The 14,421-nt window shown below is 33.7% G+C and overlaps 2 protein-coding genes across 2 annotated transcripts in view; both read right to left on the bottom strand.

The window, feature by feature from the left end:
- LOC132712975 (uncharacterized) overlaps positions 1-6,171 on the bottom strand; it is a 30,097-nt gene extending 23,926 nt beyond the window's left edge. Inside the window, 1 exon segment of the mRNA XM_060695417.1 lies at positions 5,594-6,171. Coding sequence (XP_060551400.1) covers positions 5,594-5,724 — 131 coding nt within the window. The 5' untranslated portion in view covers positions 5,725-6,171.
- A 2,399-nt stretch (positions 6,172-8,570) lies between these two features.
- Positions 8,571-14,151, bottom strand: LOC132712981 (amine sulfotransferase-like). Its single transcript, XM_060695422.1, has 6 exons — positions 13,882-14,151; positions 13,148-13,307; positions 12,341-12,501; positions 11,475-11,575; positions 9,575-9,752; positions 8,571-8,803 (listed from the first exon to the last, which is right to left on the bottom strand). Exons 1-6 carry the CDS (start codon positions 14,057-14,059, stop codon positions 8,691-8,693), a joined length of 891 nt encoding a protein of 296 aa, XP_060551405.1. The 5' UTR covers positions 14,060-14,151; the 3' UTR covers positions 8,571-8,690.
- Positions 14,152-14,421: the final 270 nt, after the last annotated feature.

Genomic DNA, 14,421 nt, shown 5'->3' with positions numbered 1-14,421 from the left:
TTGGCTAACCTAGGGCTTTTCAAACTTAAGAAACGCCAAGGATTACAACCACCCCAGTTGCCGGAGCTAAGAGATGCATAGACTCCAGTAATTCGAACTCATTTAGTCGCCTCTTTAAAATGCGATCAAACAGAGGAAACGGTGGCCTCAACCCTTAAACGCAAACCCCTGGGGACGTCTATGCTATCGCCTTTGATATTAATAAAACAAATTGCGATATAATGGGTGTGACAATAGAAATTCAAATGTACATATCATTTATTTACAAGATGAAGAACAAAGAAAACATATGTGAGGCCTGATTTCCTGATTCTTTACGAATCATAATTTTTTACCTTTCTACATTAGTTTTGTATTATGTAATTGTAAACACAAGTAAATTGCCACGTTGCAGATTTGTTTACTAATATGACCTATAACATGTCAGGTAGCACAGTTTAAAAATGTCACCCTGACATAGAGTGTATATAATGTTATAATTTTCATCTCCCAAGAAGGTAATATTACATCAACAATGTTATTGTTGAAAATCCTTACTCTCCTCAGTAATCCTTACTCTCCTCAGTAAGATAACTCCAACAATATAGAAGATAATCACTTCGTTCTGGTATAAACATGCAAACTGCTAAAATACTGTCCTATAGTTTAAAAGAGCACAAAAATGTTATTGGCCATTCACTCTGCTTTTCAAGAATAATAATTTGTTTTGTGCATATCAATAACAAATAAAAGGAAAAAACGTTTGAACACTAAACTCACATCAGACTCGAACATAATATTGATTTTTCTATTTATTCCCGAGTATATTTTCTTACTATCTTTTTCCTGTTTTTCCATTTTAAATAGCCAAAATGATCTATGTAGGGTTTGTTAGGATTTTGTACCTCTGTTGAGCTCCTTTGAGGTTTAAATGGATACTCGATTACTATAAGAAAAGAATACCAGACGCTAAAAATGTCCCATGGCGACTTTCCATGCCAGAAAAAAAAGTCAGAAGCCCCTGTAACACGATTGATCTATAAGTTAACAGGTACGTTGTTAATTGACACGTTGTTGTCGTTATAGTTGTTGCAGAGGGATGCCATTTAGTAAATAGTTCTGCTTATAATTAATTCTAGCAATCATTAGAATTCCTGCGGAGATTCTAATTCGTTTACATACCTACATTATGTTATTTCGTTACCCCTGCCAAAGTCGACAATAAAGTTATAGGGTTCTAATAAAAATGTATCATTCATGCGTTTTGCATGTGACTAGAGCGCGCGAGCTCACCGACATAATTCTGTTGGCGTTCTGATCCGCTACTGCGTATTCACTAGTTTTTTATGATTTATAATGTCAGTAACAAAATGATCTCTAAAAAAACAACAACAAAAATATTCCAGGAGAAAAGTAGGTAATGACAAACGCTAAACCATCCTCTACAAGCATGATATGTCTTTGGTACTTTTTTTGTACAGAACGCATTTTATATACTGGGAGTTTTTATAAAAACTTTCATAGTTTTTCAGATTTGCTTCTAAGCGACATGTTTTAATTTAAATCTTCTCAGTTAGCAGACAGTGTCAATCTTATGGGGGAGGGGTTTGTGTTTTATTTTCCATTGGCTTTTGTAATCACTGCTGTGCCTTAACACAAACCATTTTTATGTCTTTCTTTAACTTTCTATATATTAACTTGCATATTAACTTGCATATACACAGTAGTATTAACTCAAAGAAACACGGTTAGGAGATAGGATATAACCTTGACATGTAAGGTATATCAATTTGTCAATGAAACATTTTATCTGGCAATCTACTGGCATAGTACATTGTATATAAATTTAAAGATAAAAACTAGCACGTCCACATTGAATTATACTGAATTATACAACATGTTTTTTTTTTTAAATAACATACATGCATAGGTTTATATAATGTATTAAAGCAGTTACACCTTAAATGTTATGTTGTTATGAAAAGCGTTTAACTTCAGACATTTTAAGTAATCTTTTACTGTCTTCAAAGTTAGGATGAATGATCTTTTTTTTTCAAATAAATTACACTTCTCAGAGTAAATGTTAACACGCTGTCTCGAAATGGGAACACACATTGCAGGAAAAAGGTAAACGAACGTTAGCCTTTATTTTTAACGTGGTACCGTAAATATGAAAAATGTGTATGAATAATAAAAAGGGCCACCATTCTGTTCGAGTTATGGGCTTTGGACAGTGACCTCCTATTATGAGTGATGTATTGACCTTGCTATAGTAGTTTTGAAGATGCCAAACGGCACGACGCCAACGTCTGGGTGAGTATCATAGCTCTCGCTATTCTTTGAATAGTCGAGCAAAAACTGCTTCAATACATTTTGAAAGCACTTCAGTTTGCAGAGCTACTTTAATGGAAGCAACAATATAAGCAGACTTAATGTCATCTCGGGGGACTAGCAAATGATAGTTATTTTATGTGATTCTCGCGGAATATATTAAACCTTAACGCACTGTCTAGATCTTTTCAATGTCCGTTCAAAATACTGTAGAGCTGGTTTACATAGATTGATATGAGTAGTTTACATAGATTGATTCGAGATTTATTTCAGTGGTTTACATAGATTAATTTTTGGCGAAGCAAAGAGATAAACATTAATTATTTTTTCTGGCAGAAATAGTAGATATTTTAATACTTTTGCAAGAACCCTTTTTCTCCAACCATCCAATGGTATTTGTGTATTTGTATAGAATAAAGTGTGCACCTGAGGGTCTTTTATAATATGTGGGATAAAATGCGTTTGAACTTTTCTTCTTTTGGCCATATGCAGTTTATACTAAATTATACGACAGTATTGTGTGGCCAGTGATCAGTTACGGAGTAGCAATATGGGGAACCCGAGAATACTCAGCGATAAACGCAGTTCACCATCGTGCCTGCAGATTCTTCCTTGGTGTAGGCAAATATACTCCGAACGACGCAGTTACAGGCGACATGGGATGGCTATCCCCTCGGATAAGACAATGGCGATCTACACTCGGACATTGGTTTAGGTTAAATAATATGCCATCCTCAAGACTTATTGTAGTGAATAAAAAAATAGCGTTACTTTTCATTAATGAGTTAATAAACAGGCTACTACATATATCACATCCTAATTTAGTATATTATGTAAACCAACTTGGTTTTATTACTGAAAAAAAGAAGACAAAGTGTATTCTATTTACAAGATGTAAAACCAAATAACGAAATTGTCAGGTCTTTGATGTTTTACATTAAACCCATGTTCCTGTTTTGAAGGAAATTCTGTTCCAATCTACATGTTCTGATAAACTTACAAATTGCAACGTTGCAGATTTGATTACATATCAGAGTTATAACTTGTGAAGAAACACGGCTCACAGATATAAAAACACATAAATACAAATGTATATACATTGTATTTAACCCTGACACGGATCGTATATAATTCATCAATGTTACATTTTATCTCAAAACACGTATATAAGTATTAAAAACAACAAAAAACTACAGGAACACAACAAAAACAATTGTTAATTGAATAAATCATGGTTATGTTAGTGACACAACTGATTACCTTCATTCTACAAGGGTATTTACTGTATCACTGCTGAGATACATTTTATAGTCCAATTACAAGTCAAGTCAAATAGTATTTGATAGTCCAATAACAAGTCAAGTCAAATAGTTTATTTATGTCTATTCATGTATGGGAACCGCTTAATATGACATACATCATTTTTTAATATAAAAAATTTACCAAAAACTGCCGTTTTTTTTAACATTCGATTTTGTTACATTATACATGTATTATCAGACCTTCCGGTGTCTTTTAAGAAACAGTATCAAGCCACCAATTCTTATTTGGTTCACTACGTAAAACATTGTGAAAGCCAACTCTCAGATTAAGGGTTTTTTGGACTTTTACTGCTATGTTTTCAGAAACGATGGCCCCAACGGAACACCGTAGTTATATGTACGTCTGCTGCTGTCTTAATGAGGAGGGGTACGACTTAGTAAATAGTTTTGCAGTACATATAATTAATTTTAGCAATGATGCATTCGTTTACATTCCTACATTATGTTATTTCAATAACTTCGGCAAATGCGTCACAAAAGTTATTACTTTGATAAAAAAGAAAATGTTTGTTGCATGCACTTAATAGCCGACATTTATATAAAAAAGTAAGTCTAAGTAAGTAAGAGACTATTGAAAGAGGATATTAATGAAGACTTTGTTTCCAAGTTTGAGCTTTGAAGTAAAGAATCGATCGACTCAGCGGCAATGATTCTAAGTAAATTGCAATACTGGCTCAATGTCACGTCGCCTGACTAATGATAGTTAGTTTATATGATCCTCACGACACAGATATTCCAATGAAAGATACATTCGTCTGTGGTGTACATATAGTTTTACCTTTCATTATTCCAGAACATTTATGTAATAGAAGTTGAGAAACTGCAAGCATTTTAACAGGTAAGATAACGTGTTTTCTTCACACACTCGTTTGGACCATATGTTTTATGTTATCATTTACATAATATGTTGTAGATGAAAATAATTGATAGGAGACAAAATATAGCGTCTAAGTTCAGTACACTGCCAAAATTGTTGACAAAAAAGATTTTAATTCTGGTAAAAATATAACATTAATGCAATTGATAGTCGACGATAATTAGTAGTTATTTTCTTTCCTCCTTATTTTAAGATAACTATATGCTCCTCCTTGAGTAAAATATTTTAATCTTATAAATTTATTGAAAACTATAAAATTCTTAATTGGTATGTCTAACTTGATAATCTATGTATGTGAAGCTGGGATTATTATATTACAGGTCAAGTAACTGGTCTTTTTCTAAAAAAAATCCAGTTTTTTAATGACACTATATATTCATATTGTGACGACCTATATAGTGTGTAAAATTCTAAACATGGCATACGTACATGTATCTACTTTGTGTGAAGTCAAAACATGTTTATTTTATAGTTACAAAGAGACTGTGTTGCAATTATCAGTGTTTTCTAATTTTAAATTTGACAATATCTTTAACTTTCTCTCTATTTAACTTGTCAACTAACGCGGAACAGTAAATCTATCTGCTACCCCAAAAAGTTTGCTTTCAGATCCGCCACTGCATATAACCGCACTAGTTAAATGATTAATAATGTCAGCTTACATGCAAGTTGATCCAGGGACATGGCAGAAATGCCAACACTAAACTAGTTATTGACAAATTAACACATTTCTTTGTCACTGAACTATATTTTTTGTGTGTTATGTACCAAACACATGGTGAAAGAGGCTTTAATCTAGGACACTGAAATGTCAATATACGCTGTAGGTAAACACAACCGAGTTTTAAACTGTTTAACTCGCCTTTTAGCACTCACTGTTTTATCAATCAAATAAAAAGCAAATTTAACAACAAGTCGTATTGTAGATTGCTTTAAATACAATATCTGTTTTCTTATTTATAAATTTACGAACACTTGCAGTTCTGGATCCAATTGAAGATGTAAATCTATTAAGCTTAACCAGGGAAGGTCAAGGTCGCTTTATTATAACTTGTATACATGTATATACATACAAGTTACTTACCAATCCCCATTTTCCGAGTAGTCTTCTCTCACCGTGCCCCACTGTCGCTCCGACAGGTAGGGACCCCAACGTTTCCAATTTAACGCTCTTTCTTTATCTTCCTTCAAACGTTTTCTTTCTAACCCGGCCATTTTTTTCAAAACTATTTTACTTTCACTTTTTGTACAAAGTTTATCCAAGAATTTATTCCACAAACTTAAGTTTAAGCCACTACAATTAAGAAATCCGAAGATTTAAACAGCACCTCTTATGTCGGTACATTGTTACTTTGCATAAACCTATATATCATTATATAACTGTAAAACAGTAACCTATATTATAGTAAAACACAATCACTAGTATATAGTATAATATAGCCTGTAAGTTAAAGCATACATTTCCCCCACATATATTATAAGTATATTATAATCAACCGTATTCCGGTTTACAAGGAATTTAACTGAATAAAGCACTGCACGCGAACATTGTCTCCGGAAAAAATATAATTATGCGGATCTTAATTCGCAATTCTCATTTTTATACTTCGACGAACGCAAATGTAAACACACATTAATCCGGAGAGCGCGTGACTCAACTAATTCGGTCACAGATGGTAATGAAATTTCCGTGCGGTATATAACAGCAGTTCGTGTGTGTGTTTTACCGATAAATGAAACTCGACCTAACGTGTTTTTATTTTTGTATTTATCAAAGAGCCTTTTATCTAAGTTTATCATTGGACTTGTAACACTACACTCATAAAAACAATGTATTTTAACACTGTAATTTACAACCGTAGCTTATCTTAAGGAATATGTTAAAAGGACTAATATGTCAAGTTGGCATTTTCGTCGCCGCTTTTTATCTGAAATTTACCTTAGATGAACCTTGCAAGGTCAATGTTTTAACGGTCAGCGAAATAAAATAATATCAACGTATTTTTAAACGAGAAACTTTTAACTGAGACTGTAAGAGAGTGAAAAAACGCACTTTTTAATAAACAAATACAAGCACATTTGTGTATGAAATTAAGACGTGGCTGACGTTGTAAACGTTTCGACGTTCGTTACTGTTAGGATAGTATTCCTTCAAGGTAATATTTATTTATCGGGTTGTCTTCTTTTATCAAGTTGAGACAGATTCAGGTTATCTACCACCATGTTGTTTAGCAGCATGCCTCCAAATTGATACTTATTTGTCATCAAAATTTTGTAAATTATATTTAAAGTAAAACTTTGTGAAGTTAACAAAATAAAGTAATTTACACATTTCACAGGAGCACTTACAATCCACATAAATTACCAAGGAAAAGAGGTCAAAATATGCAAAAATTAGCGCTTACTGCGTTAGTATCAAAGTAGAAATGTGTTGAAATACGACAAATTAAGTTATTATTCGCATATAAAATGTACAAATATTTAAAGAATATCGAATCTTCTTACTTTTCTCAAAATTTAAGTATATTTTTCTCAAGTTTGATATTCTTGAAATATTGTTTGCTCATCTGGAGGCATGCAGCTTTAAAAAGCAAAATACGAATAAAATAAAAACTCAATAGGAATAATATAATTATAATGTATTACAACGTGGCAGTTTCAGTACGTTTATGCAGTGCTCCGCCTGTCTGTCGCCACAGTAGTTTGAATCCCACGACTTTGAAATATTTTATTTGTAAATGTGACGCCACAACTTAAGCAATGTTGATTACTCAACTAAAATGTAAGTTGTTCGGAGGACTGGTTCCCCCTATATTGTGAAGGGATCGATGTCTTTCTTATTTGTCGAGACAAGTGCATTTTTTCTTGTAGTTGTGAAGTTTAAGCGTTTTTTAATTTACAATTGTGAAGGAACAAGTCAGATTTTAATCTTAATTGTGAAAAAAAACCCCAACAATTTACATCATTAATGATTTATCTTTATTTGTTAAAGATAAAACATTAACGCGAAATATTTCAACAAAAATGTTAAAATAACTATGAGTTCATCAACTTGGAATATTTTAGGTTAAGTATACACATGTACTTTGAGATGGCGTTGTTTAAAACAATTTTGTGGCAGCAATCGAAGATATGTACGACTGTGAAATTGTCATTTATAACAGATGTGAAGTTGGTATTTTGGCATTTGAAGGGGGCTACTTGAAATGGGAATGATCCATTATAGGGCCCATGTAACACAAATGTAGTGAAAAGGCACTGGTCTGTGCATGAAATTATCCACGAACGGTACCAGGAAACTTTGTTTGTCAACTGGGTGCAAAGCGTATAATTTTGATAACACCTCTGCCATTCGAACCTTTTAGGACGTTAGTCATTTCGTGTTATCACAATTTTTGTACGCTTGCATCCTGACAAATTTCAGAAGAAGTATTGGCATTAACCAATAAGAAAATCATTCTGAACACCTCGCCAATTATTCATAATCATATAAGGTAAAGGTAAAGGTAAAGGTCTTGTTTATTATAGTGCCACCCCTACTGAAAGGGCCAGCCATTTTGACTTATGAGACACCTTTTGCTTGCATACCATGTACCTCCCAATTCCTATCACTATGCCAGGCGCCAGGCGGATAGAAATCGGTTGCCATTCATTTTAACTACCTCGCGGCTCACGAAGCGGCCATTTCGGAACGAGTCCCACGAGAAACATTCATCCTTCAATTAACGCTCCCCGTGGGGCTCGAACCTTCGACCTCCCGATCCGAAGGCGGACGCCTTAACCACTAGGCCAACGGTACCGGTATACATATCCGAAAGGGCCATACATTTGCGTTGTTAGAGCATAAGAATAGTATTATTATTTTTTGTTGTGTGCTAATCGTTGATTTTAGTTAAATTTATTTCAAATCAAATGTTGGATTAGGTTTGTAGTTGTTTTGCTTTTTGTCAGAAAATGATTTTATTTTTTCTGCAATAGGAATGCGCAAAATCATTAATGAAAATGTTTGCATTAATAACAACAAATATGTTCCATGTAGTATCATAGCAAATATAATCTCTCTGTTTGCAAAATTACATTTTCCTGATAATTAATAGTTCTAACAAAAAAAGTAACAGTACTAAAAACAAGTATATAAAGATCTACACAATGGATGATTTTATGATTACGTGCACGTGGTGTCACAACTGATAGATTAACTTGAAATTTGAGTCTTTCATTTCTTCAGATACCATTCTATCTACCTCCTCACTCTGGGCAACTGTAAACCAATCCTTCCAGTTACCTACTTGCCCTGAAATCATATACATGTTCAAAAAATATGAGTAACTCAACATACTATTCTCATAATATTTCCCGTTTGTATTTTACGTCGCTTTTCATTGGTAAAATCGTGACGTTAATATAAAAGACTGATCTCAATTTAAGAAGAAACACACCTTTTTCTCTAAAAAGGAAGTTTGCTGTATTACAAATTCTTTAAAATGATTTCCAACAGGTTATATGGCCGTATATAAATAGTTATTTACAATATAACCCACGCCTAGCGGCTTGGGTTATATAATGTAAACAACCGTTTTAATACGGCCACATAACCTGTCAAAATTTCTTCAGACTATCTCTTTTACATTCAACAATTTTCTTGTTGAAAAAAAATTACTGGTATCGTATGGTTCCAGATTCGTTACTTTGGAAATAAATAGTATATAATGACTTTCCCTATTAAAACCTTATTTTGCCAAAGTTGATGCAATTGATTTGTTACTTTTTTAAAAGAAAGGAGCGATTGTAATTCACACCTGGCAGGCTGGCACTGAAACAATTCGGGAAAAATTACTATAAAAATACTATTTACTGGTAGACAATCGTTAACAGAACAGAAACTTTATTACTTAAACGGTCTTGGTTTAAAAACATATGGTTTGTGAAAAGTAAAAATGTTTCATAAGTCAGAAAATTTCTTAATAAGAATTTGAATATATATAAGTAACTCTCAAGCTTTTACCTAATATTATCAAATTCAACTACATTTGTGTAATATTTTTGAACTATAATTTAAACTTACCCTTTCTCATAAATCCGTATTTAACTTCCGGTTTATACAGACTGGGTCCCAGCATGCTCTTGGAATATCGCTCCTTCATATGCTGGAACTGACATTTATCTGAAATTTCCTGTAACAGTTCGTCACTATGGTGAACTCCTAGAAATTCTGCAAGTTTCCTTACCCCTGTCAATGTATCCTGTAAAATAAATGAACCACTGTTTTATTTTATAATATTGCATTTTAATTTCATTCTATTTAATTAAGTAAATGCACAATAAGTGTATGCATATGACATATATATATATAAATAATCTACAGGTTAAAGTAAATTAATTATATATGCAGATGAAATATAAATGTATAGCATATTAACCAGGGTGCCGTTTTATCAACCAAGACGGTCGTAACTGCGATCTTAAGAAACTAAGCTTGAATAAATGATATTCAAATGTCAAAGAAATATAACTCATGTTATGATTATGTCAAAAACAAATCAAAAAGTCATTCTATCGAAGTATATATACCCATGCATTCAAAGAAACACAAATTGATTCCAAATCACATTTGAGCCGCGTCACGACAAAACCAACAGAGTGGGTTTGCGACCAGCCTGGATCCACACCAGCCTGCGCATCTGCGCAGTCTGATCAGGATCCATGGTGTTCGCTTACGAACTCTATTACAATTAAAGAAACTGATAGCGAACAGCATGGATCCTGACCAGACTGCGCGGGTGCGCAGGCTGGTCTTGATCCTTTCTGGTCGCAAACCCATTATGTTGGTTTTGTCGTGACGCGGCTCATTTCTTTTTGTACAAGATTGAACTACACATGTATCCACTTTCACTTTAAACAGTGTCTTTTAAATAGAAATTATATTTGAAGGCCCTGCTTTAATTATAACCTGTGCTCAGATGTGACACAGTCAGTAATATCAAAAATTAATTAAAATCAGCAATACTCTAATAAAATGAGCAAAAGTATCAAAATGATGCATATCAACAGATTCATTATACTTGTACAGTATACATTGTAATTTTTACTCTTGTTAAACATGTTTGGTCATGTATGATATTACTTGTGATAATCAGACTCTTTACCAGCAATGGCTCATGATTGGAAATAAAAGAATACATGTATTCTATTCTGTCAAGAGTATATAGAAAATCTGGAAATAGACATAATATACATTGTATCTGAAACTTCTGTAGTTAACCTATAAAAAGAATTCATCAGTTAACTATTAATTTACAAGGGCAAAATTGTCGCAAAATACGCCCGTCACAACATTTTGACAGAGATGTGGGCTTTATAGATATGCGGAAAGATCCGAAAAATGTCTGGATATTTTATCATCTCTAGTGACCTTGACCTTGCAAATATTAACTTAAATTACATGTTTCACACCAGTAGTTATGATAATGACCATTCGAGTTTCAATCCCTCACTAAATGATGACTCACTGGTCCGAATACACATTTTGATATTTTTATCAGAACTTTGACCTTGGCCGAAGGGACCTTAATTTAACACACCACACTCCGCCTCACAATGTCGAACATTCGTGCCATGTTATATTGAAATCCTTTTATGCATGTAGACGTTTTGTTCCGGAAATGCGTTTTTCAATGATCTCTAAGTGTGACCTTAACCTATGACCTAGAACCCCGGTTTATGCGCGCTACAAAGCTCCTCATAGTGGTGAACAGTTCTATGAAGTTTAATTAAAATTTCTCCATGGGTGTAGGAGATATACTTCTGACAAAAATTGGACGCCGTCCGCCCAGCCGCCTGTCCGCCGGGGGAAACTATAATACGACCCGTTTTTTAAACGGGTGATTAAAGATTGCATCCTGGTACTTAAATATTATGGACGCCGAAATATATTATAAACCAACCAAAGGTAAGTGTTTCAGTACCTTTTTTAATTCCTCGAAATACAGCACCAACATGTTATGTTTATTAGCTTTTAGTACATCCTCCCAGTCCTTCAAATATCTCAAATATCGGTCATAGGCAACTAAAATACACACAAGGCAAATAAAATACACAAGATAGCGGTTATCGGCAAATAAAATACACAAAGCAAATAAAATACATAAGAGCGGTTAAAGGCAACTAAAATACTAAGATATTGATAATAAGCAACTTTAATACATAGGAAAGGCGGTCAAAGGCAACTAAAATGCACAAGATATCGGTCATAGGCAGCTAAAATACACAAGATAGGCGGTCTTGGGCAAATAAAGTACACAAGATATCGCCTTCGGTCTCAGGCAACTAAAGTACACAAGATATCGGTCATAGACAACTTAAATATATAAGATAGGCTGTCCTGGGCAAATAAAATATACAAGTTATCGGTGATAGGGAACTAAAATAGACGATGTATCGGTTATAGGCAACTTAAATACACATGTAAAAGTCTCTGGGGCTTGCTTTTGAAAAGCGCACTTTTGTCTTCTATTGCTACATGTGACAATCGTGCTATAAAATTTGATACGCTCTACCAAGTGCACTTAGATGCAACGATTTTTCCTCTAAATAAATTCCTATACTTGGACTTTATGTTAATATCACTTTTAAAAGATCTAAGGACCAAATATGTGTTTTTTTTATTATTGATAGAATTTTGCTATACCGATATGATATATTAGGTATTTACATCTGTACCATACACGTACGTACCGTCATAATACCGTGTTTACTAAATGGTTTTGCATTTCACATGGTATGGGATACCACGACAGCTTAGATTAAAAAAGAATTGAATAAATAAACTTACGATCACCGCGCAGGAACAGGGGTAGCCAGTTACTGAATGTGCCGCTGTAGTTGTAGTGTTTGAACGCGTACAGCATGCTGTATAGTGACACCGCCACGTCCTTTGGATTTCGAACCACAAACACAATTTTCACAGTTTTGTTGTTTATGTCCGCCGGTATTCTGAAAAAATTAGTTAACAACAACAACAACCTACAACAACAAACACAACCAACAACAAAACCACTACAACACCCATCCACCCCCCCCCCAACAAAAAAGAAAAAAGAAAAAAAAGAAACAACAACAAAAAACAAACAAATTTTAAATGCAAAACACATGATCTCATAGACACCTGAATTTAGAAAAAAATGGACAATGAAGATCAAATTTTAAAAAAAATAACTGAATATTTCAAGACGTACAGATAATTTACAAACATATTCTAATAACGTAGCATTTATTTGTTACCAATATCATGAATATAATCACTTTTTTCTTACCAAATATAAGGATTGAAATGGGAACTTTTCAATCTCAATTCATTTTACATGCAAACCTGGGTTAATAAAATAAAATGAGCCGCGTCACGACAAAACCAACATAATGGGTTTGCGACCGCGCAGTCTGATCAGGATCCATGCTGTTCGCTATCAGTTTCTCTACTTGTAATAGAGTTGGTAAATGAACAGCATGAATCCTGATCAGACTGCGCGGACGCAAAGGCTGGTCTGAATTCCATACTGGTCGAAAACGCATTACGTTGGTTTTGTCGTGATGCAGCTCAATTCTTTTGTTAAATGAACCTTATTTTTTCCATTTAGCTTACCTTCTATAAGGTAGATGCGTGTTTAATAATCTAGGTGACTGAATTTTGTTAATATCGTCTGCGGATGTCGCTTCAATCATTGAGAACATTTTACTTTCTGCTGGACCTTCTGGCTTCCCTTTCATCAGCATTGTTAGTATTTCGTAAGTCCATGTACAGCCTATAAAGAAAGAAATGAAACAACATAATTATCTTTAGTATAAGCGAGGAAAATCAAAATGACAGGAAAAAGAGAATATTCAATACTTGTCATATATAATTCTTAGCTTTGCAGCATGCCTCCAGATCAATGTTAATTTTCATGAAAATTTTGGAAATGTATTTAAAAGTTAAATATTGTGAGAAATATATATATTGCAATCGGCACTTACAATCCACGAAAATTACCAAAAAGTGGTCAACATACGCAAAAACAGCCCTTACTGCGTAATGAACGCAGTAGAATTGTGGTGATAAAATACTGCAGCACATAACATGTACAATACAACTTGGATCTTGAATGTTTTTACCTTTCTTAAAAGTTTAGTGCCTTTTTCTCAATATTGATTTTTCTCAATATTAATTTTCTTGAAAAATGTTGGCTCATCTGGAGGCGTGCAGCTTTATATGAAAATAACGTCATCGGTAAAGTCGGAAATCTCATCCTAAACTCAAGACTTCCGTAAGGTATAGCTGGTTAGGCAAGATAATGTTTATTATTACTTTTTTTGCAGAAACTTTATTTGCTTACTTACCTGCTTTTGGATAAGAACATAGAAGAACATCGTCGTCTTTAAACTGGAAATCATTCAAATGTTTGTTCACATCGCGGATGTATTCGATTGTCCGGCCAAATAAAGAAGACCGGAAGTTGCCAAAGTCGATCATGGTCAATGTGTCTCCACCTTCATCCTTCACCTTAACTTCGGTCATATCTGCAAGCCTAGTCTACTGCCCTGAAATCCTGCTGCATAAAAAAATCATACATCTATAATGATATGAAGAGAATATTTTTGGTTCTCTGCAAAACTTACTAGGTGAGGCTCGACTTGTGAAGGTCGACTGATATTAAACAAAAGGTGAGGGTTTACTTAAATTTGCCAAAAATTGATGGTCGACTCGTATTTGCAAAGTAATAAGGGACGAAAGGTAGTGGTATATTTACCAAAAGATCATGCCCGACTTATGTTAACCAAAATTTGAGGTGTAGTGGTATATTTACCAAAAGATCATGCCCGACTTATGTTAACCAAAATTTGAGGTCGACTTATATTTTCCAAACGGTGTCTATTTGT

This window comes from Ruditapes philippinarum, unplaced genomic scaffold (genome assembly GCF_026571515.1).
Source record: "Ruditapes philippinarum isolate M1 unplaced genomic scaffold, ASM2657151v2 ctg2104_1_1_1_1, whole genome shotgun sequence".
NCBI classification, from domain to species: Eukaryota; Metazoa; Mollusca; class Bivalvia; order Venerida; family Veneridae; genus Ruditapes; species Ruditapes philippinarum.
The sequence above is the reverse complement of the archived record's forward strand: the minus strand, read 5'-3'. Positions and strand labels throughout refer to the sequence as shown.

Bases quoted from the DNA above. Each gene is read 5' to 3' on its own strand.
- LOC132712981 (XM_060695422.1), bottom strand. From the start codon at position 14,059: ATGACCGAAGTTAAGGTGAAGGATGAAGGTGGAGACACATTGACCATG. The intron at 11,576-12,340 runs GTAAGTTTATTT...TGTGTATTTTAG, and splicing joins CCTGTTCCTGCGCGGTGATC to TTGCCTATGACCGATATTTG. The intron at 8,804-9,574 runs GTAAGTTTAAAT...ATATGATTTCAG, and splicing joins ATACGGATTTATGAGAAAGG to GGCAAGTAGGTAACTGGAAG.